The 23,025-nt window shown below is 40.9% G+C and overlaps 1 protein-coding gene across 10 annotated transcripts in view; it reads right to left on the reverse strand.

Annotated features, from left to right (window-relative positions):
• LOC140483773 (ERC protein 2) overlaps positions 1 to 23,025 on the reverse strand; it is an 830,166-nt gene that overhangs the window by 710,665 nt on the left and 96,476 nt on the right. For all 10 annotated transcript variants that reach the window (XM_072582317.1, XM_072582315.1, XM_072582316.1 and 7 more), the window contains one exon: positions 21,806 to 22,222. In XM_072582317.1, coding sequence (XP_072438418.1) covers positions 21,806 to 22,222 — 417 coding nt within the window. The remainder of the gene's footprint in view (positions 1 to 21,805; positions 22,223 to 23,025) is intronic.

Below are 23,025 nucleotides of genomic sequence, written 5' to 3' on the forward strand. Positions count from 1 at the left end.
GATTTAGTGAATGGAGAAGAACATGGCAGATGGAATACAAAGTGAAAAAATGTGAGGTGATCTACTACAGAAGGGGAAATAGACTTGCCAACCATTTCTTTCATGGTAAGAGATTGTAAAGAGTTGAATGATGTAAAAGAAACTTGTATGTCCTGTTAAGTCATCAAGGAGGCTAATATGAAGGTGCAGCAAACTATTTAGGCGGCTAATGGAACGTTAGCTTTTATTGCAGGAGGATTTGAGTAGAATAAGTAGAGCAGTCTTGCTTCAATTATATAAAGCTTGGTTCAACAACACTTGCAATACTTTAGATTAGCTAACTTACAGTGTGGAAACAGGCCCTTCAGCCCAACAAGTCCACACCGACCCTCCGAAGCTCAACCCACCCAGACCCATTCCCCACATTTACCCCTTCACCTAACGCTACGGGCAATTTAGCTTGGTCAATTCACCTAACCTGCACATTTTTGGACTGTGGGAGGAAACGAGAGCACCCGTAGGAAACCCACGCAAACACAGGGAGAATGACTGTGTGGAGTTTGCACAGTCACCTGAGACAGGAATTGAACCCGGGACTCTGGCGCAGAGAGGCAGCAGTGCTAACCACTGTGCCACCGTGCCACCCACTTTGTGTCGTTTTAGTCTCTATCTCAGTAATGCCGTAGAGGAAAAGCAACAGGAGCTCACCAGACTTGCTTCCAGGAATGATAAATCAATCCTCCATAGAGAAATTAAGCAAACTGAGCCTGTGTTCTCTAGAATATCAAACAATGAGAGGTGGTGATCTCATTAAAACCTGCAAAATATCTTCACAGTAGATGCAGGAAAGATGCTTCCCCTAGCTGGAGGGTCTAAAACTAGGGGGAACATTTCAATATAATAAGAATTCCACAAAAGACCAAGAGGAGATGACATGAGTTTACTCAAGATGCCGAGAAGTCTCAGAGGGCTGTGGGCATCCAGTCTTTGACTATGTTTAAGGGAGAGATTGACAAATTTCTGATAAGCAGAGGCAAATCAGGGTTATTGGCTGAAGAAAAGGTATTAAAGTGGCCAATCAGACATAACTGTATTTTATGGCAGGGCAAGCAGATACACAATTACGCCATTTAGCCTATGTTCCCAACATGGACTTCAACTCCTTCCAACAATCCCAGAACCTCAGCTACGCAGTTCAAACTTACAAATATGAAAATAATTTCTTCTTTGTCCCAAATCTATTAGTTTTCATCTCCTACCAATACTGCCTTGTTCTAAGATCCAATCACTTAAATTGATAGCCCAGAAACTCTTCTGATTTACCATGGTGTTGCCGGGAATGAAGGGTTTGAGTTATAAGTGGAAGTTGGGACCTTTGTCACTGGAGTGGAAGAGATTGAACGATCACCTTATGGAGGTTTATAAAATCATGAAGGGTATAGATGAGATGAATGGCAGGTGTATTTTCCCTAGAGAGGGAGATTTCAAGACTAGCAGGCATATTTTCAAGGTGTGAAGAGAAAAATTTTAAAAAGACATGATGGACTTTTTTTTACAAAAGCAGGGTAGTTCATGCGTGGAATAAACCTATGAGGAAGTAGCGGATGCAAATTTAAAGATGCAGGTACTGTTACCACATTTAAAAGATATTTGGATAAGTACATGAACAAGAAAATGTTTGGAGGGGTACAGGCCAACCGCAGGCAGGTGGGACTAGTTTAGTTTTGGGATTATGGTCAGCAATGAACTGGTTGGCTTTTGCCCAAAATGTTGATTCTCCTGTTCCTTGGATGCTGCCTGACCTGCTGCACTTTTCCAGCACCACACTCTCAACTCTAATCTCCAGCATCTGCAGTCCTCACTTTCGCTTGGTTGGACTAAAAGGGTCTGTTTCCATGCTCCATGATTCTATGACTCTGGCTAGAGGTCAGAGTTGCACATGGGGACCCTGTGAAATTCCTTCAGTAGCATACAAAGCAATAGCAGGAAATTACTTTTTCTGCTGACCAATTGATCTATGCCTGGAACCCTCCAAAAGTCTCCATTTAAAATCAGAGATCACAGATGGCTCTGACAAAATTATATATAGTTACTCAGGAAAAATTTAACTATTAAACACATAGTCTAACTCCTGAGTAAATACGCAACAGATTCTTATTCCACACCTCCCAACACACATCCCTTAGAATTCGTCTGGTGAACTTGCACTGCATTCTCTCAAACAAGAGGTATATTCTCCAGAGGCAAGGAGATCAAAACTGGTCACAATACTCCAGGTGTAGACACAATCTTTACTCTTCTTATACTCAAATCCTCTTTCACTGAAAGCCAAAACAACCATTTGCCTTTGGAATAGCTTGCCATCCCTGCATGCTAGCACTTGGCAATTTATGGATGCCTACATTCTTTTGGACATCGACACTGCCCAGTCTCCCAATATTTAAGATGTAAACCACACCTCTTGCTTTCCTTCCAAGTAGATAACCTCATATTTTCTACATGTTTTATCTGCCATGCACTTGTCCACTCAGACTTTCTCTTCATGCTACATTGTATCATCCACACTACAATCCAAATTATGGATCACCCACAAACTTGGAAAAGTTATTTTTGCTCCAAAACATTGATACAGATTGTGACCAGCTGGGGTCGAAGCACTGAGCTTCGTAGTACCACATTAATCACATCCTGCTAACCTGTAGATTATTCTTTTGCATTAAGGAATCTTTGATCCATGCAAATATATTACTCCTTTACCCATGTACTGTAATTGATTTTATAAAAAACAACTCTTGTGTGGGATTACCCAGATGCTGGAAATCCAAAGCCAAAGTAAAATTGCTGGAGAAACTCAGCAACTCTGCCAGCAGCTGTAGAAAGAAATCAGTTAAATTTTGGGTCCAGTGACTCTTGTTCATAACGTACCCCAAAATTTCAACTCTGCTTTCTTTCCACAGATGCTGCCAAATCTGCAGAGTTTCTCCAGCAAGTTATTATGTACAAAAGGTACCCAAACTGTGGTCTCCATAACTTCTAGGCAGATTCACTAATGCATTTCAACTTTTATACTGCGTAGATTTTATCACATGACCCAGTGACTACAGTTATGGTGCAGTCCACAGGAGGTGATGCCTTCTCAAATCAAAACCATTCTAGAATTAAATCAATTAAATGTTCTAATTTTCCTAACTTGTGACAGATTTCACATTTCTAATGATATAAAATAAGTTGAGAGGCTTTCTGCTTACAATAATCATTTATTTCCTCTAGTTCTATGGTTATCATGCATAATTATGCTTACAATCCTTGCTGTTATCTATATCACAGGTTTCCAGTGGGTGGCAACAAAAAAGCTTTGTGCAGGATGTGATAGGCTGTTTTGCCCTAAAACAAAATGCAAGCTGTCAAGACGAGTCAGTGTCATACAGCATGGTAACAGACCCTTCAGTCCACCCAGTCCATGCCGAACAGAATCCCAAATTAAACTAGTCCCATCCTCCTCCTGGCCCATCTCCCCCCAAATCTTTCCTCTTCACATACTTATCCAAATGTGTTTGTAACATTGTAATTGTACCCACATCCACTAGATCAATGTCTGAGAAAGATTGAAGGGGAAATTAGGTTTTTTTTGTATTGTTAGTGTGCCAAGGACAAAATAATGGGAACTGGGATCAGGTAAGAATTAGAGGTGCTTGTATGCTCTAACTTTTAAAGTCACAAAACCATTAGTGACTCAGTGTAAATCATGTTAATGCAATACTTCAACAAATGCTTCTCTGCCTCCTCCCAAGGCCTCCAGCATCACAAATGCCAGTCCACAGCCAATCTGATTCATTCCACGTGACATCAAGAAATGACTGAGCACAACAGATCCAGGAACAGAATGAGTCTGACAGCAGTCTGGCTGTGGCACTGAATACTTGCCCACTAGGACTAAGGGCCCCCTGAGCCGAGCTCTGAAGTTCTGTTAAAATGCTAGCATCTCCTAACACAGCATAGGGAAATTGCTCAATCATTGCTTGTGCATAAAAAGCAGAACACATCCAATTTAACCAATTACACCTCGGATCTAATCTCAATCAGCAAAATGATTGGTGTGGTCTGTATGCAGTTGATACACATGAGGTAAAAAGTATTTCATCAACTGTTGATTAAATGGGTTCCTCAAGAACAAGTTCCTTCTTCTTTGTGCTACTGCTTACCTAACTTTTATTATTTTATTGCCCAAATACATTTTAGCTAAGAGGATAATTTATAAAGATAGTCTTCTGGAGAACTGACGAGCTCTTGCAATGCATATCCATGATTATACTTCTTCAAGCTTGGGATCAGTATTTGCTGGCTTGCCCTCAGTTAGCAAAGCACATTCTGGATCAGATGATTACTGTACATAAGGATAGTGGAGGTGCAGATAAACAGGGGAAGGTGGTGAGGTGGCGTAAGGTGAACACAAGCAGGGGGTACGACTTGGTTGGTCGATGGGAGGAATGAATCCAGTTGGTGGTTGAAAGGAAAGGTTGATGAGAGGAGCAGGGGCTGGGAAGAGGGGCGGGAGCTGGGAATTTGGGGAGGGATGGGAAAGGAGATTATTTGAAATTGGAGAACTCAATGTTGAGTCCTCCAGGCTGTAGGCTGCCCAAAAAGTGGAAGAGGTGGTGTAGTTCTTCCAATTTGCAGTCTGATTCATTGTAGTAATGGACGGTCATGGTCGGAAAGGGAGTGGGAAGGGGAAGAGTACAGCATCACTACCCACATCACATGCATCAGCCACCTTCAATGGCTTTGCATAATTAGGCGTGGCTAATACCAGGGCAATAGTTAACACAGTTTTCAGGCTGTCAAATGACTTCTGATAGTTCCCTGTCCACTGAAAGTTCTTGCCTTTCTTTAGCAATTCAGTAAGTGGAGCAGCCATACTGCTAGAATTTGGCACAAACTTTCAATAAAATCCACTAAATCCCAGAAATCGTAGTACTACTCTTTTTGTCAATGGTATGGGAAACTTTCCGATTACCTTTGGTTTTGCATTCCATGGGACCATTTATCCACATCCGATAACATGGCCCAGGAAGGTGACTTGGGCTTTGGCAAATTCACTTTTAGCCAGGTTTATCATCAAGCCTGCCTCCTGAAGTCGATCAAACAATTCTGGTAAATATTGCAAGTGCTCCCTCCATGTGTGACTAAAAATCACGAGGTCATCTATATATAGGACACCATTAGGTAATCTGGCAATGTCGTTAAATTTCATCTTTCTGCTGCAATTCAGTTAATTTCGCTGAACTAAAGATGTCTTTGTCATCGGATCTTGGTTTGTCTCACCCATCAGATCAAACAGGATCTCTGCTAATTCCACTTCAACTTTCTTATCTATACTCTCTAATTTCTCCTGTTTCAACTGGTGAGTTTGTGACCTCGTTACCATACAGTCTGGAAAAATCCCGGGATATATGTCCTGCAATAGTTCAGTTGCCTGAGTTTCCACTGGCTTTCCAACCTTAGTAGGCAGCATTCCTACTTGCGAACTAGTTAAATCGTTAACAAGGACAAACTGTATTCCTGAGAGTTTATCCAGTACTTCTACCACGACTTCTCCACTCTTCACTGGACACTCTAACCTCACTTTACACAACTGAGCAGTTTTTGTCTCACCATGAATTCCCATTACTAGCACCTTTTCTGTCAACAGTCCTTCAGAGGTTACATATCTCCTCATCTTTCAACGTCACAGATTGAGAGGATCCTGTATCTCTTAATATTGTAACCTCTTTACCTGTTGCTCCTGGCCTTAGAGTAAACGCTACCTTCGCAGGTATATGGTTTAAGAAAATTTGGCACTTCCTCCTTAACCAACCTCCAATCAGGTTGTACATTCTGGTGCAGCTTTCTAGCCTCCACTGTGCCTTCTGTTACCACTCCAACAAAATTCACTGCCTTATCCTGTTTTCCTGCATCTGGCTTCCCAGTGCTTTTCCTAAACCCCCAACACTGATTTCATGATTAATTGCAGTGAAAATACCAGAGCTTCTTAACTTCTCTTTCTCCTTCAAGGGTTTCATTTTTACCTAGTGGTAAGATTTCCTTACGATCCTCACCGAGATCTATCTTTCCCTTTACATGAGGACTTCTTTTTCCCCCAGTTTCTGTTCCTCATGAATTAAAATTGAGTTTGGAAGCGAAACTTTGATTTGTGGATCAACACATAATGATCAGCCATTTCAGGTGCTAATCTTGCCAAACTAGGTGCTAATCTTGCTATTTTAACTCTCTGCACTTTTATATGAGTTCTCACTACATCAGGAAGTGAATTTATGAATTTCTCCAAAATAACTGTCTCTCTAGGAGCATCATAGGTTTGCCCTATTTTTAATGCCTTTACCCATCAGTCAAAATTACTTTGATCCTTTCAAACTCAACATAGGTTTGACCAGGGTCCCTCCTTAGATTCCTGAAACATTGCCTGTAGGCTTCTGGCACAAGCTCATGTGCACTTAAGATAACTCCTCAGATAGTGGTGCAAATACCTCACTAGCTCTACCTACACGTTTTGTTTCGATCAACAAAATCCACATGGTTACTGGCCACTGCATTTGTTTAGCTACCTTTTCAAATGAGATGAAAAAGACTTCTACATCAAATTTAGGCAATGCTTGAATATATTGAAACAGTTCCTCACTAGGCCTTTGGCTACCATGGGTTTGCACATCCTCACTCTTCCTCACTAAGTTTACCTTCAGCCTTCATCTCCATCCTTTTAAGCTGACTTTTCTGTCTAAGTGCCAACTTCTGATGTTCAAACTCCCTCTTTCTTCCTTTCCTCTCCCTTGTTTTCTCTCCCTGCTTTTAATTGTAATTCAAACAGTTTAATTTATGTTGCCCTTTCCTTGTCTTCTGCCTCTAACTCAAGTTGCTTCATTTTCAATTGAATTTTTACCAACACTATAGATCCTAATGGTGTTACCAGCAAATTTAAATGCTGAGCTATCGTTGTAATTATCTCTCCTTTACTTACGGAAGGAGGCAGCTCCAATCCCAGCAGCTTGGCCTTAATCACCTTTTGTAAAAACCCCCAAAGTCACTTCTTCCATCCCCAGAAAACTCGGTGACTGAAACAGCCATTGCGATAACCAACTGAATTCAACACCCAGAACAAATTACACTAAAACCTGCCACTTGCAGCCTTTAAATCCAGCAACCCTAATCCCAAATTGGAACTATAGGATAAATCCAGGATGAGCAACCAGACTGTTATGGATCAGGCCAGACTCACTCAAAACATTTCAAGAAAGTAGCTCAGACCCTAACTTTGCGAGTTGTTTTAAGCAGGTGTAACATGGATATTCCAGGAGGGATACAGCTGGTCAAAACACTTTGTTTTAAACAAAACAGAGTTTATTTACAAGATTACCAAATGAAACACAAACAAAAGAGAACAGAATATACAATAATTTAACCTATCCGAAAACCCACAGATTACCTCAATTTAATGAATCTGTTCCAAATACTTGCAACAATCCCCATAACATTCCTTGGCAAAAAAAAATAAAAACCAAACAGGTTCTTATAGGGGAGATACAGCATGGAACACCTTCTTCTATGTGCCTGTTTCTTGGACCAGCAGCCTCAAAAATGACTGACTGCTTTCAGTAACAGGCAGACCTAACCTGACAAAAGCTGAGCTGGGAGAACTGGTCACTCTCTTCTTATCATACAAGCTTGAGGCGGTATCTGTTAGTAATCATCAAATTGGCCCTAAAACCCTTCAAACCTAGACCTTTTGGAATCACTGCTTTTACGACCTCTCTGCAAAAAAAAAATCCAATGACAACATAACCTTGTTAAAGGAGCAGCACTGTCACAGTAGTTTAACTTACTGATTCCCCCAAAACCTATCCACCAATCATCTCCAAGGCACAAGTCAGGAGTATGACGAATATACCCCATTTGCTTGAATGAGTGATGCTCTAACAACACAAGAAGCTTGACATCATCCAAGACAAAGCAGTCTGCCTGACTGGCACCGCATCCATAAACATTCACTCCCTCCACCAATGTTCAGCACATACTCCTTTGGAGTGAATTGGCTCCTTAGCATCACCTTCAAACTCATTAACCTGACATCTGGAAGATCAAGGGCAGCAGATACATGAGGATACCACTACCTGCAAGTTCCCATCCAAGCCACTCAGCATCCTGACTTGGAAATACAGCATTATTCCTCAGTGGCATTGTATCTAAATCCTGGCACCCCTGCCCTAACAGCATTGTGGGTATACCTATTCCAAATGAACTGCAGCAGTCCCAGGAGATAGCTCATCACCACTTTCTCAATAACATCTAGAAATGGGCAATAAACGCTGACCAAGCTGGCAATACCCACATTCAATGAGTGAATACTTTAAAAAACGTGAGCCACAGATGGGCTAAAACTGATAAAGTGGAGGTACTTATTAGAAGGGTTGACTGTACTTCAAATTACTAAGCTACAAGGAACAGATGGAATGTATCCAAGCATATGGGAGGAAAGGAGGAAATTATGTGGGCACAGCTCCTATTATACTTTTCTTAGATACAGGAGTACAGCAAACAGAATGGGCACTGACAAATAGTTCCTCCTAGTTCAAGACACAGAATAAAGTTAAGTCCAGCATCTACGTACAATTCAGAATAACCTTAGTATGGGAAAGCTTTCCAGTAAGATAATGTCACAGAATTAATTGTCACTGGGGCACATCGGTTAATTAAGGAAATCCATGCTGGCTTTATTAAAAGTATATGTTAAGTTAACAATCAAGTTTTTTGATGAGGTAACAGACGCATGATGAGGGTAATGCTGTTTACATGGTATAAATGTATATCCAAAACAGGACTTAAGTTCTAGAAAGTGCACTTGTCAGCCAAGTTAAAACCCATAGATTAAAAAAAAGTATGGACACAATGTTGACAGCAACAGAAAACAGTTGAGTTGTTAACAGGTATTTTTCAGACAAGAGGAAGGTAGATAGTTAGATCTTCCAGGGTTCAGTACCAGGACCACTGCTTTTCTTCACTTAGAGTGACACAGGTTTGTGTCCTAAGCATATTTTCAAAATTTGTAAATGATATAAAATTTCCAGCACTACGGACTTTGAGGAGGATGATGATAGGCTTCAACGAAACAAGTAAATTGGGTGGACACATGGCAAGTGAAATTCAGCACAAGGGAAGTGCAAAGTTGTGTTTTGGTACTAACAGAAAGGAGAGTAGATACATAATAATAGGTACAATTCTAAAAAGGGGGTTCTAGAACAGAGATACCAGAGGATATAATCATTGAAGGTGGCAATGTAGATTGAGAAGGAGATTAACAATGCAAGAGGGATTCTAGGCTTCATAAATTGAGGCAGAGATCAAAATAAATGAATTTATGAAATAAAGCCAGAGAGTACTGGAGAAACTCAGTAGGTCTGGCAGATCTCTGAGAAGCAGTGTTAACATCTCAAGTCCAACATGACTCTTTCATTACTCCAATGTTATCATAAACCTTTATAAAACACTGGTTTTGCTTCAACTGAAGTGTCATGTACATGGATGCACTTCAGGAAGGATGTGAATATTTTAAAGAAATGTTTTATAGAAGTTATTCCAGTGATGAAGGGGGGTTGTAGCCACAGAGAGAAGTTGGGATTTCTCTGCTTGAAAAAAAATCAAAGAGCTGTTCAAAATCACAAGGGATTTACAAGAAGCAAATAGAGAGAAACTATAACAGTTACAGACGGTGTGTTACTGCCTTACCAACTACACCATCACTTGAACAGATTAATAATTCTTCAAGATTGGTCAAACATAACCCATCATTTAGACATCTTGGTTGAGTCACCAATCAGCTCAGATTTATGGAAGCTTCTATGAGCTCAATTACAGTTTAACTACTAAAGGAAGACAAAATAGATTTAAATTTGCCAAGTCGCTCTTTCTGTAAAAAGAGGGTGGGGGAAATCAATCTTGCCACCATGCAATTTTCTTGCAGGAGTTTTGTTAACTGAATTCTGGAGAATTGGTAGAGGTTCTATTTATTTCTTCTCTAGCTTCCTTAGAATTTTAATGGCAAGGATTGTGTTTCCATAGTTTGTTTCCATTAATGAAAATCTCCAACTGTTGTACACTCACTTGTGATGGTTCTTCTACAATCTCCTTTTTATGGACAGAAATGAAATTTTCATTTAATACCATACTTACTCATCAAAGTCAAGTTTCCAAGTCTAGATTTTTAGTCAGAAAGTAGTGGATTGATCTTTACACAAGAAAGATTTCTTGAAAGGTTAAAATCTAAAAACTTTGCCCATCACCTCCATCAGAGTCTTTCCAGAGTCTGTTCTCACCAACTCTGCCTCCAAGACTAATATAAACAGAGGCACAAGCGTTTTTATTATTACATATTTATAAACAAAAAAAATTCTGAAGATACATTAAATTTCTGTACACCAAATTTATTAACTTTACCAAATTCAAAAAAAGCCATATCTACAGATTTACCAGATATATAATTTAAACTCATGTTTTCCCACAGGACAGAAAAATACTACTGTGCAGCACAACATGTACTGAACAGCTATTAAAATCCACAAAAATCATTCCTCACTTTCAGAGCTTAACTATCTCCAAACTGCTTCTTGAATAGCACTCATCTGAAACAGCACTATCACACCTCACTGAAGAAATGAACTGCAAATCAAGCTCTGCTATTCCAACAATAAAAAGTTAAAAATATTAACAAAATATGCAAAGGCCTCAACTTGCCTGTGAATAAACCAGATTACTATAAAAGATAGGCACAGATTCATGTACTTAAGAACTACCATTTAATACAAATAAATAGATTTGAACGACAAGTAAACAAATCAACTGTTATAGTTACTTATCATAACGAGTTAAAACTCTGACATTTTCTGAAACCACCTACACCCAAAATCATACATAGGAATACATGGTGTATTGGTTGGCGGAAGAAAAACAGAAACAGTTCAGTAGCACTAGCCCTTAGTTTTCCTTATGTGTCCCAAGTCTTTCAGTTCTGAGTTTTTTCCTTCAGGATCTCTCACCTCTTCACAAGAGCCACAGAGTGACTGGTTCACAAAATGATTAAGTCTCTGACAATACTTGGTTAAAAGCAGCAACTTACATCAACTTGTCAGAGAAACAAAACTGACCTTTTCTTTTACAATTAGATTCCCTACAGTATGAAAACAGGCCCTTCGGCCCACCAAGCCCACACCGACCCTCCGAAGAGTAATCCACCCAGATCCATTCCCCTACCAATGCACCTATCACTACGGGCAATTTAGCGTGGTCAATTCACCTGACCTGCACATCTTTGGAGTGTGGGAGGAGACCAGAGCACCCGGAGGAAACCCACGCAGACACGGGTAGAATGTTGTCAGAGGTTGGAATCGAACCTGGGTTCCTGCTGCTGCAAGGCAGCAGTGCTAACCACTGAACCACCATGCGCCTTGATCAAGCTTTAGGAATTTTTTTTTAAAAACTGAAGAAACAAACAAACACCAGCTGCCTGCAGTGTTATTCACACCCAGGAGCCAGATAGGTTACCAGGCTGATGGTATTTGGCATCCACAACTGGTCAAAACTCCACAACCAATAAGCAAACTTGTTGCAAACTAAATCTCATTTTGTATACAAATTCCCTCAGAGCTGGGCCAACTAAAAACAAGTTCACCCAGTTTTTGAACAAATTAGTATTGTAAACAACTTGCAACGGGTTAACGGATTTTTAAAAAATTAAACCTTCCACAATCCTCGATTTTAAAACAGTCCTTTTCCTGATTTAGCCCACAATCCATTCTTATTTCATCCCAGGTCTTTACAACCCACAAACTAGGATTGCTAATGTCAAAGCCCATATACTACCTCCCTCAGTAAATATCTTCTCTCCTTTAAATCATCCTGTCATTTTTCTTTTTCTCCCCTCTCATGCTGTTCCTAAAGGCCATGTTTAGAGAGATATCCAATGGTTGAAAAACACTGGTTAGACCACAGGAAATCACCCCATCACTATTTTGAAATCTAACTTCAGCAAAAACATCAAAGAAGTGTGACTGAACACCTCCCAAAAGAGAATATTTTTCCACCACCCCCCCCCCACTTGGTCGGAAGCTCCAAAAGCATTCCTCATGATGAATGTGGATGACATCTTTCAAGATTGCTGTTTTGCAAGGCCTTTCCTGCAAAAATCACCAATGACGTAGGTTTACCATTGAACATAGACAACAGGACAATGATGCATCAACTCTCTTCATAGTTAATGGTCTTCGCGAATACTGGTCTCTCCAACTTTGCTCACTATTTCATTAGCGAATAGGTCAAAATTCATGGACCTCTAATCCATGTTACAGTACAGACAAATCTATATTCAATATTTGTTGTTTACATTGTATACTACTGGAATGTGGGAAGTCTGTCAAGACATTATGAAATGGTGTTCTTTTATCACAGTGTAAAATTGCTTCCATCAGCAAACTGGTATATTCTCTTTGAAATCTGTAACATCAAATTTTCTTGCATACTTCAGGGCAAAGATTTAGACAGATCTGCAAGAATCTGAGACTCCATTCTGGCAATTTTCATGTACATATTTTGCAACATTTTCCTCCAACTGCAACATCATGTCTGTAAAGAGAGCTTCATCCTATCTCTAATATGCTTCTCCAATATATTAAATTCTCTAGCTGCTAAAAGAAAAATATCAGGTTCACCGTTTATGACAAATAATCTAGCATCCTTACCTCCTGTGGGTTGCAGCAATGTGGTTGACTCTAACCCACCCTCTGAGTAGCCTTGTAACCCATTCAAGCTGTATCAATCATGATAAGGTCTAAACAAAACAATGAAACCAAATAGACCACCTGGCATCAAATTACACACTGCAATTAAGGACAAACCTAAGTCTGTTGATGGTAAATAGGGCTAAGGAAAATTCAAAAGGATTGCTTAAATACAAGAAGGACAAAAGGGTATCTAGGGAGTGAATAAGGCCCCTCAAAGATCAGCAAAGGAGCCTATGAGCAGAACTGCAGCAGATGGAAGAGATACTAAATGAGTATTTTGCATCAGTGTTTACTGTGGAGAAGGATGTGGAAGATATAGAATATGGGGATATAGATGGCGATGTCATCCCATTCCCCCTTCAATCAAAGTAAAATGCTCAAGAGACACAGAGTAGCTTTACCTTCCTTTATTCCAAGCCCTGGAGAGAGAGAGACACAGAGACACCAAGACCCCAATACAGAGAGACAGACAGAGAGACAGGGACAGGGTCACAGACAGAGAGGGACAGGGATAATATCAGACTCTTTATGAACTATATCAACATTTGCAGGGAGGAGCATCCAGATAAGGCAACATACATATTGATTGGGTGACCGCTAAAAGCGATGAATGTCAATAGTAAAGACTAAGCCATCTGCTGTTACACAATGAGTCTTTTTAACCTTGTTAACTGGCTTCACATAATGGATTCTTTTCCCTTTGTTAACTGACTTTACATACTCAATGCTGCTTCATCTTGTTAAATGGCTTTACATAATAAATACTTTTCCACCTTGGTAACCAATACCCTTGCCTCCAGCAGCCCATTGTTAACTGCAAGTTCTTATCTGATCCAAGTCACACTCAACTGAACCTTGTTTCACAAAACTCAAAACTTCACTCTTTCCCTACCTTCTCATACCCTATACACATTCTTATTGACATCTTGAAAAATGTCAGTATGACAGAGGACATGTTGCAGGGTATCTTAAAACGCATACAGATGTACCCTAGAACTTTGTGGGAAGCTAGGGAAGTGATTGCTGAGATATTTGTATCATCGATAGTCACAGATGATGGAGGTTGGCTAACATGATGCCACTATTCTCCAAAAGGTGATAAGGAAAAGCCAAGGAACTATAGACTGCTAAACCTGACATCGGTGGTGAGTAAATTGTTGGAGGGAATCCTGAGAGACAGGATGTACACGTATTTGGAAAGGCAAGGACTGATTAAGGATAGTCAACATGGCTTTGTGCTTGGGAAATCACGTCTCACTAACTTGATCGAGTCTTTTGAAGAAGTAATGAAGAAGATTGATGAGGGCAGAGCAGTGGACATAATCCATATAGACATAATCCATATACACTTCAGTAAGGTGTTCGACAAAGGTCCCCATGGGAGACTCGTTAGCAAGATTAGATCATATAGAATACAGGGACAACTAGCCGTTTGGATACAGAATTGGCTCAAAGGTATGAAACAAAGGATGGTGGTGGTGGAGGGTTGTTTTTCAGACCGGAGGCCTGTGACCAGTGGAGTGCCACAAGGATCAGTGCTGGGTCCACTGCTTTTCATCATTTATTTAAATGATTTGGATGTGAGCATAAGAGGTATAGTTAGTAAGTTTGCAGATGACACCAGAATTGGAGGTGTAGTGGATAGCGAAGGAGGTTACCTCAGAGTACAACGGGATCTTGATCAGATGGGCCAATGGGCTGAGAAGTGGCAGATGGAGATTAATTCAGATAAATGCGAGGTGCAGCATTTTAGAAAAAGAAATCAGGGCAGGACTTGTACACTTAATGGTAAGGTCCTGGGGAGTGTTGCTGAACAAAGAGACCTTGGAGTGCAGGTTCATAGCTCCTTGAAAGTGGAGTCGCAGGTAGATAGGATAGTGAAGAAGGTGTTTGGTTTGCTTTCCTTTATTGGTCAGAGAATTAAGTATAGAGTCGGGAGGTCATGTTGCGGCTGTACAGGTCATTGATTAGGCCACTGTTGGAATATTGTGTGCAATTCTGGTCTCCTTCCTATTGGAAGGATATTGTGGAACTTGAAAGGGCTCAGAGAAGATTTCCAAGGATGTTGCCAGGATTGGAGGATTTGAGCTACAGGGAGGCGCTGAATAGACTGGGGCTGTTTACCCTGGAGCGTCAGAGGCTGAGGAGTAACCTTATTAACCAGATTTATAAAAAGAGGGGCATGGATAGGGCAAATAGACAAGGTCTTTTCCACAGGGTGGGGAAGTCTAGAACAAGAGGGCATAGGTTTAGGGTGAGAGGGGAAAAAATTTTATAAAGGAACCTAAGGGGCAAGTTTTTCACACGCAGACAGTGGAATGAGCTGCCAGAGAAAGTGGTGGAGGCTGGTGCTTTTAAAAGGCATCTGAATGGGTATATCAATAGGAAGGGTTTAGAGGGATATGGGCCAAATGCTGATAAATCTGACTAGATTAGGTTAGGAGATCTTGGCATGGACGAGTTTGACCGCAGGGTCTGTTCCCGTGCTGTGCATCTCTATAATTCTCTCTCTAAGTCCTCCTTACCTGGTGGCTCGTACCAAAATTGGGTCAGCCCACAGTGTACTGAAAACTGACAAGAATTCTCTCTCATCTTGTCAACAATGCCCCAGGTCACAAACATCAGTATCTCAGGGGTCCTGCTATAGTACGATATGGTCAAGAAGGAGCTGCCTTGGGAGTCTTCAACAGTGACTCCAAATCCTACGAAGTCTTACGACATCAGGTTTTTTGAAAAAAAAGCAAAAAGGGGAAAAGGAAACGTTCTTTTGATTAGTACACGTGGCATCAACACCACCATAACTCTTACCCCCAGCACTTTTCCAATATATTTATAACATTGCCAGGTAGATGCCAATGTGGAACATTGCCCAGCAACATCCTGTGCATGGAAAGCAGTCAATTCCCCAATTACCCTGCCAGTCTAATCTCCATCATTTTGCTCGTGATGGAAAGAGTCATTGATAGTGCAATCAAAAAGGAGGAACCTGCTCACTGGGGCTCAATTCGATTTTCACCAGCTCCCAGCCTTACAGTTTTGGTCCAAACATGGGTGAAACAGCTGAACTCCAGAGCTGAAATGAAATTGGCTGCTTTGATATCAAGGGAGAATTTGTCAGAGTGTGACATCAATGGGCCTGAGAAAATTGGAGTCAATGAGAACCAGAGATACATCTCTCCCCATTTGGTTGAAGTCATACCGAGCACAAAAGGAAGATGGTTGAAAGTCAGTCATCTCAACACCAGGACATCAGTGCAGAAGTTCCCCTGTTGTATCCTAAGCCAAACCACGTTTAGCTTCGTTAATGCTCTTTCCTCCATCATAAAAGATCAGAAGTGAGGATGATCGCTTGTATTTTGTGGCATTTGCAGCTCCTCAGATGCTGAAACAGCCCATATCTATTACACAAGTTGCACAATGTCCAGGCTTGCACTGATAAGAAACAAGTAGCATTACTGTCACAGAATTCCCAGGCAATGACCACCAACACGAAATAATCTAACTACTTTTGGTGTTCAACAGAATGATCGTCGCTGAACTCTGACTAACAATTTCCTCGGGGTTACCAATGACAGAAACCGAACTGGACTAGCTAGATAAATATGATGGCCTCAAGGACAGATCCACAAAACACAAGTTGGGAATGTAATGGAGTACTCTTCACTTGCTGGATGGGTGCAGCTGTAACAATACAAGAAGCTGGACACCATCAAGGATAAAACGATCCTATAGACTAGTTTGCCATCTACCACCTTCAACATTTAATGCCCTCTCAGTGACAGCAGTGTATATCATCTACAATTGCACTGCAGCTTTGTCACAAAGGTTCATTTGACAGCACATTCCAAACCCATGATTACAATCACCTACGAGGACAAAGGCAGTAGATACATGGGAGCACTGCCACCTACAAGTTCCCCTCCAAACCACTGTAGTTTGGCGCTTGACAGTCTGGTTCAGTAGCATGCAGAGCATATATTTCCTCGAACCTCTGTGATGAAAGTTTGAAGAATTCCAAATAGATGGCGCATTTGTTGTAATCCCGTACACTTGACTACCGGTGCATTTGTTGAAAAATTATTATGTGAATTTGGACCACCGCAGCCTTCATTTTTCAATTACTTTTGATGACTGATTCATTGGTCCTGGCTACGAATGAATGTTCAAGCTTTAAACCACAGGGTGGTACTGATGCACACTTTTGTAGTTATAGTTGAAAAGCCAACACATATTGTCATCTACCTGACAATATTATAAATACACTGGAAGAGTGCTGGAGGTAAGAGTTATGGTGGTGATGATGCCATGTGGAATCATCCTTCTGATTAGTACAAGTGGAAATTTATGAACTGTTCCTTCATTGTCATTCGGTGACAATCTGCCTCCCCAAAACTATTGTGGGTGCAGTCACACACTAAAGCACTGCAAGCGGTTCAAGAAAGCTTCTTTCCACCAACTCCTTCAGGGCAGCTTCAGATAGGCTTTGGTGGCTGAGTCAGCAATGCCCACACTCTCTTCAATTAATTAAAAATTACTTCCAGGACATTAAGTTTGAACTGGATTGTGTATTTCCATTCCTTCTTGATATCATGTAAATATAATTCTTTGCATGCAAAAAGCCCTGACACAAGTCGGAAAAAACTATTGCACTCCAACAATGGCTTCCCAAGCGGAACTGTACAAGATTTGTTTACTGCTCAAACCAATTAACTACAAAAGCATGCATCAGTACCAGTCTGCGGTTTAAAGCTTGAACATTCATCCGTAGGTCAGGACCATGAATCAATCATCAAAAGTAATTGAAAAATGAAGGCTGCAGTAGTCCAAATGTATGGGATTACAATAAGTGTGCCATCCATTTGGAATTCTTTAAACTTTCATAACAGAGGTTCGAGTGAATATATGCTCTGCATGCGACTGAACCAGACTCTCAAGTGCCAAACGAGAATTGGTAGAAACTCAGGAAAAGAGCATATGTAAAAGGATACAGGCCTGAAAATGATTCCCTTTACAACAGCCTTCAGTTGTATTCAAAAAACACAAAAATAATGGTCAAGAGCATATTAACTCTAAATAATCGTGCTACCTATTTTGGCAAATTACAAATTATGGCTTCCAACATAATCCACGCACTCTAACTGGCTTTCAGGTTGCACTGTACGGAAAATTAACAATCATAATTTCGTTCAGATTTGTGTGTCACTTACCAAAATGATCCACAGATTTAGGTTTGTAAACAAATTTGAGGCGCATTCAGCAAGCGGTATATACATCATTGTGAGTTAGAAAGATTTTACTTAAACCCAATAGCAATGTTGAAGATTTCCAAAATATTTTGAAATGACGGATTTCAATTTCTCGCTCTCCTACACATAGGCACAATGGGATTGGCCAGGGCAGACCATATTTAATTAAGAATCCCAATCTCAAATATTGCTGCCAATTGAAGTTACACTCCAAGTAAAATCCAGGGGAGAATTTTATTTTCTTTGAATATCTTGGCCCCACCCCAAATTATTTTCAATTCTTTTTCTGCAAATAGATGTGAAGGAATATCTTGCATGAAACAGCAGATTAAGGGGCAGAGCTGCAGACATTGTGGAACTGATGATTAGTTATAGGGTATGGAAAGGAAATGGAGACCTAGAATGGGAGAGCAATGGAAACAGATTGTTAAAAGTTTCACGTCTCCCCTAAAAACATTACCTCAGCATCAGCAATGACTCCTATAAACACACAATCACTAATGCCTTACCTTAAATAATGTGTTTCTAAAACAAAACAAAATCATTGTGCAATAACAGTGCATTTTATACCTTTTGCTGCTGTAACCCATTTTAACAATTCACACAGCACAGAGTGAAAACATGGGCTGAGGTTGGCAGAAAGAGAAAGTGAGAGAGACAGACAGAGACAATCAGACAGAGAGAGAGAGAGAGAGAGAGAGAGAGAGAGACAGACAGAGAGAGACAGAGACAGAGAGACAGACAGACAGAGACAGAGAGAGAGAGACAGACAGAGACAGAGAGAGAAGGAGAGAGAGGGAGGGAGAGAGAGGGAGGGAGAGATGAGTGAAAGTTCTTCAATGGGGTGGAGCTCCACACAGCAGAGACAGAAAATAAACAACTAAGACACTTTTCCTTTTTTTGGGTCCTTCCGATATTGGAAAACCAGGGCAACATGCAAACAAAAAATCCTACTCATTTCAAAGGGCCTTTCAGCTGCTACCAGGATGTAAATTTCTGATTTCCACTCCAATAGTGGCCATTGTTACCTCAGAGCTTGCATCCTCAATTGCTCAAGCCATAACACCAGCAAAAGTTGTGACTTACCATTTGGCAACCCATGATATTGGAACAATATTGTCTCTGTGTAATCCACAATATTTTTCATGGACCTCCCCAATCTTTCAGCATTTTGATTGAAAATATTTCAGTGATACTTTATCAGATGCTTTATCTAATCCTACTCTCCATTTTGCACCTCCTCTGCAAATTTAACATTTTAGTCAGCATTTCACTATGCCATACCATTTGCTTTTACATTAAACAACATTTACATTGCATTAACTACCCAAAGCATTTACTGAAGATACAGGAATAGAAGTTACAAATAAAAAATTATTTGCACAAAATGCAAACAGAGGCCCCACCAATTAACTTTTGTTTTCTTTTGGGGATATTAATGAGGAGGAATTGAATTCTTCCTATTTCAGGCGTGGTATCAGTGTCCAGAATCGCCAAGTCACATATGGCACAACCAAATGTACTGAATTTGTCCAAAACTGCCATCCTGTGCCCTCCCTCAGTATGGATGCTAGTCATTGTTCAATTAAGGACAATATTTATACACATCTGTTCCTATCAGGAATAGGAGTGAATGCCCAAATTATTTCCATGTCACAAACAAATCTTCGTTCCAGGTCTCGGGTGAAAAATCTGATTCTATCCCAGGGCTGTAACCAGTTCCCAGAACTTCTGCTTTTGCAAGCCTTGCCAAATATAATCAAAATTATTTTGGTAAACACAAAAATAACTGACTTTAGTACATGGCTTCAGAATTATTCTGATTTAACCACAAAGTCAGTCATACAGCAAGGAAACAGACCAGTTGGTCCAACTTGTCTATGTCAACCGGTCTTCCTAAACCCATTTGCCTGCGTTTAGTCCATATCCCTCTACAACTTTCGTACTCATGTACCTGACAAAATGTTGATTAAATATCACAACTGTAGATGCATCTACCACTTCCTTGGGCAGTCATTCCACATACGCACCATCCTCTGTGTCTACAAGGTCACCAATCATCCTCCTACAGTCCAGCGAAAAAGGTCCCAGCCTATCCAGCCTCTCCTTGTAACTCAAACTCACTGATCCCAGTAACACCTTTGTAAATAATTTCTGCACACTTTTCAATTTAATAATAATTTTTCCTATAGGAGGATGACCAGAAGCATTTGATTGAGCAAGAAATGAAGACAGAAAGGCTTCAAATGAAACATTGAAGAGTATGGTGCTGGAAGAGAATAGCCAGTCAGGAAGCATTTGAGGAGCAGGAGAGTCAACGTTTCGAGCACAAGCTCTTCGTCAGGAATGAGGGACGACCCAAGGGGACGAGTTGCAGGGAATGAGACAGGGAGATGAAGTAGGGGGTAAACGCAATATATTGGAGCAGAGGGTGGAGCAGATAGGTGGGAAGGAAGTCGGACAGGTAAGACAGGTCAAGAGGGTGGTGCCGAGTTGGAAGGCTGGATCTGGGATAAGATGGGGAAAGGGAAAATAAGGAAACTGGTAAAACCACATTGATCCCATGGGGTTGGAGGGTCCTGAGGTGGATGATGAGATGTCCTTCCTCCAGGCATCAGTTGATAAGGGTTTGGCATAGAAGGAGGTGGCCCAGGAGCTGCATGTCCTTGGTGGAGTGGGAGGGGGAGTTGGAGCGCTGGCCACAGGGTGGTGGGGTTGTTTCATGCATGTATCTTGGAGATGTTCTCCGAAATGTTCCGCAAGTAGGCATCCTGTCTCCTCAATGTAGAGGAAACCACATTGGGAGCTACGGATACAGTAGATGACGTGTGTGGAAGTACAGGTAAATCTCTGATGAATGTGGAAGGCTACTTTGGTGCCTTGGATGGAGGTGGGGGTTGGTGGGCACAGGTTTTGCAATTCTTGTGTGGCAGGGGAAGGGGCTGGGAGGGGAGGGTGGACCTAAAAAGGGAGTCGCGGAGGGAATCGTCTTTACGGAACACAAATAGGGGTGAGGAAGGAAATATGTCCCTGGTAGTGGGGGCCATTTGTAAGTGGTGGAAATGGTGCAGGATATTGCGATGTATCTGGAGGTTTTTGGGGTGGAAGGTATGGGGGGGGGGGGGGGGGGGGGGGGGGGGGGGGGAGGTCTGTGTCCTTGTTGCAATTGAAGGGCTGGGGTTTGAGGGTGAAGGTGCAGGAAGTGGAAGGGATGCACTGGAGGGCATCATCAACCACATGGGAGGGGAAATTGCAGTCTTTGAAGGAGGCGGCCATCTGGTGTGTTCTATGGTGGAATTGGTCCTCCTGGGAGCAGATGTAGCAGAGGAATTGGGAATAAGGGATAGCATTTTTACAGGAGATAGGGTGGGAGGACGTGTAACCCAGATAGTGTGGGAGTTGATGGGTTAGGAGTAGATGTCGGTGTTGAGTCAGTCACATTTAATGGAGATGGAGGGGTCTAGAAAGGGAAGGGAGGTGTTCGCAATGGCCCCAGTGAATTTAAGGTCAGAGTGAAATGAGTTAGTGAAGTTGATGAACCATTCAACCTCCACATACCCGACGAAGAGACAGGCATCGGTGGGGCCCATGGTTATCCCTTTGTTCTGGATGAAGCGGGAGGATTCAAAGAAGAAATTGAGGGCGAGGACCAGTTCAGCCAAACAAATGAGTATCAATGGAAGGGTAGCGACTGGTGGGGTCGATGGGAGAGGAAGAAACAGAGGGTGAAAAACAACACTATTCAAAAATAAAGCATACCTCTTTAAGATGATTATTTTCTTTCTCTTTCTGGTCCAGCAGAACTTCCAGATGACTAACTTGAGATTCTGCCTCAGATATTCTTCGACTTCTTTCATGTTCTTCCTCCATAGATTTGGATGGCAATCCTTTACTCTGCAGCATTTCTAGTAGCTTCTTAATTGATTCATCCCTTGCATTTAAAGTCTGTTTCTGTGTTTCAATCCTTAGCTCCATTTCTTCTAAAGTCTTCCTCAGAAGAAAAAGCTCTTTTGCTTGTCGCTCATGTTCTGCCTGTAACCTACGGAAGTTCTCCTCAGTGAGCTCAATGGTATAATGCTCAGCACCTCGGTTAACATTCTCCTGCTGAAGAAGATGATTAAGATCTCGCTGGGTTCGAAGTTCATCTTGCAATGCTTGGATGGTCAACTGCAGGTGCTGTAGAAGCAAAGAAAAAAAGAGATTGCTCAAAACACATGCAAATAATTAATTATTAAAACATTGAATGGATTGAGCTACAAAATAAAATTTAATACTAATCAGTTTTGATCTATTTCAAGACTATTTATATTTCTACGCCAAAATCACTAATAGCACTTTTGTACCACAAGAGGATTCCGAAAGTCTTGAACACTTGAATAATTCTTACCAGTCAGAGCGGAAATTATACATCACCTCCAGCCTCTACTCCACAATCTTAACATGAAAAGCAATTTGTCTGGAGAATAGACAGATGCTCAAACAATACATCATGCGGATACAGTTTATATCATTAACTTGAAATCATCTAAACGTTAAAATCTTGATCCATACCTGCACTTGCCAAGTTATCAAAGTTTTACAGTTAAAATGGATTCAGTTTTAACATTGACCTGTGTTAAATGGCAAGTTTCACATGTTAAATGTCATAAATAATGTTTCTTATTTTAAATGGCAAGGGTAGTTACAATTCTTATACTCAGAACGTAATTTGGTTCCAAATGCAAATTTATCTTCTTTGAAGGCTACATGCTATTAAAACCTTCTGGCCCAACAGGCAAGAAACTTGAATAGAGAATACGCTAGTTAACTTTTTCCCATAATTATCAGCAGGACAACTTAATCCACTCATGGAAGCTATAATTTACAAGGGTCTAATGGACTGAAGTCAATTCTCCCTTTTTCCAACAGAAACTTATCACCTCTAATTGTTGTATTATTCAGTAGTCAAGTTTAGTAGGTTTATTTTAAAATAAATATCA

The sequence above is a fragment of the Chiloscyllium punctatum genome, chromosome 12, assembly GCF_047496795.1.
Source record: "Chiloscyllium punctatum isolate Juve2018m chromosome 12, sChiPun1.3, whole genome shotgun sequence".
Lineage (NCBI taxonomy): Eukaryota > Metazoa > Chordata > Chondrichthyes > Orectolobiformes > Hemiscylliidae > Chiloscyllium > Chiloscyllium punctatum.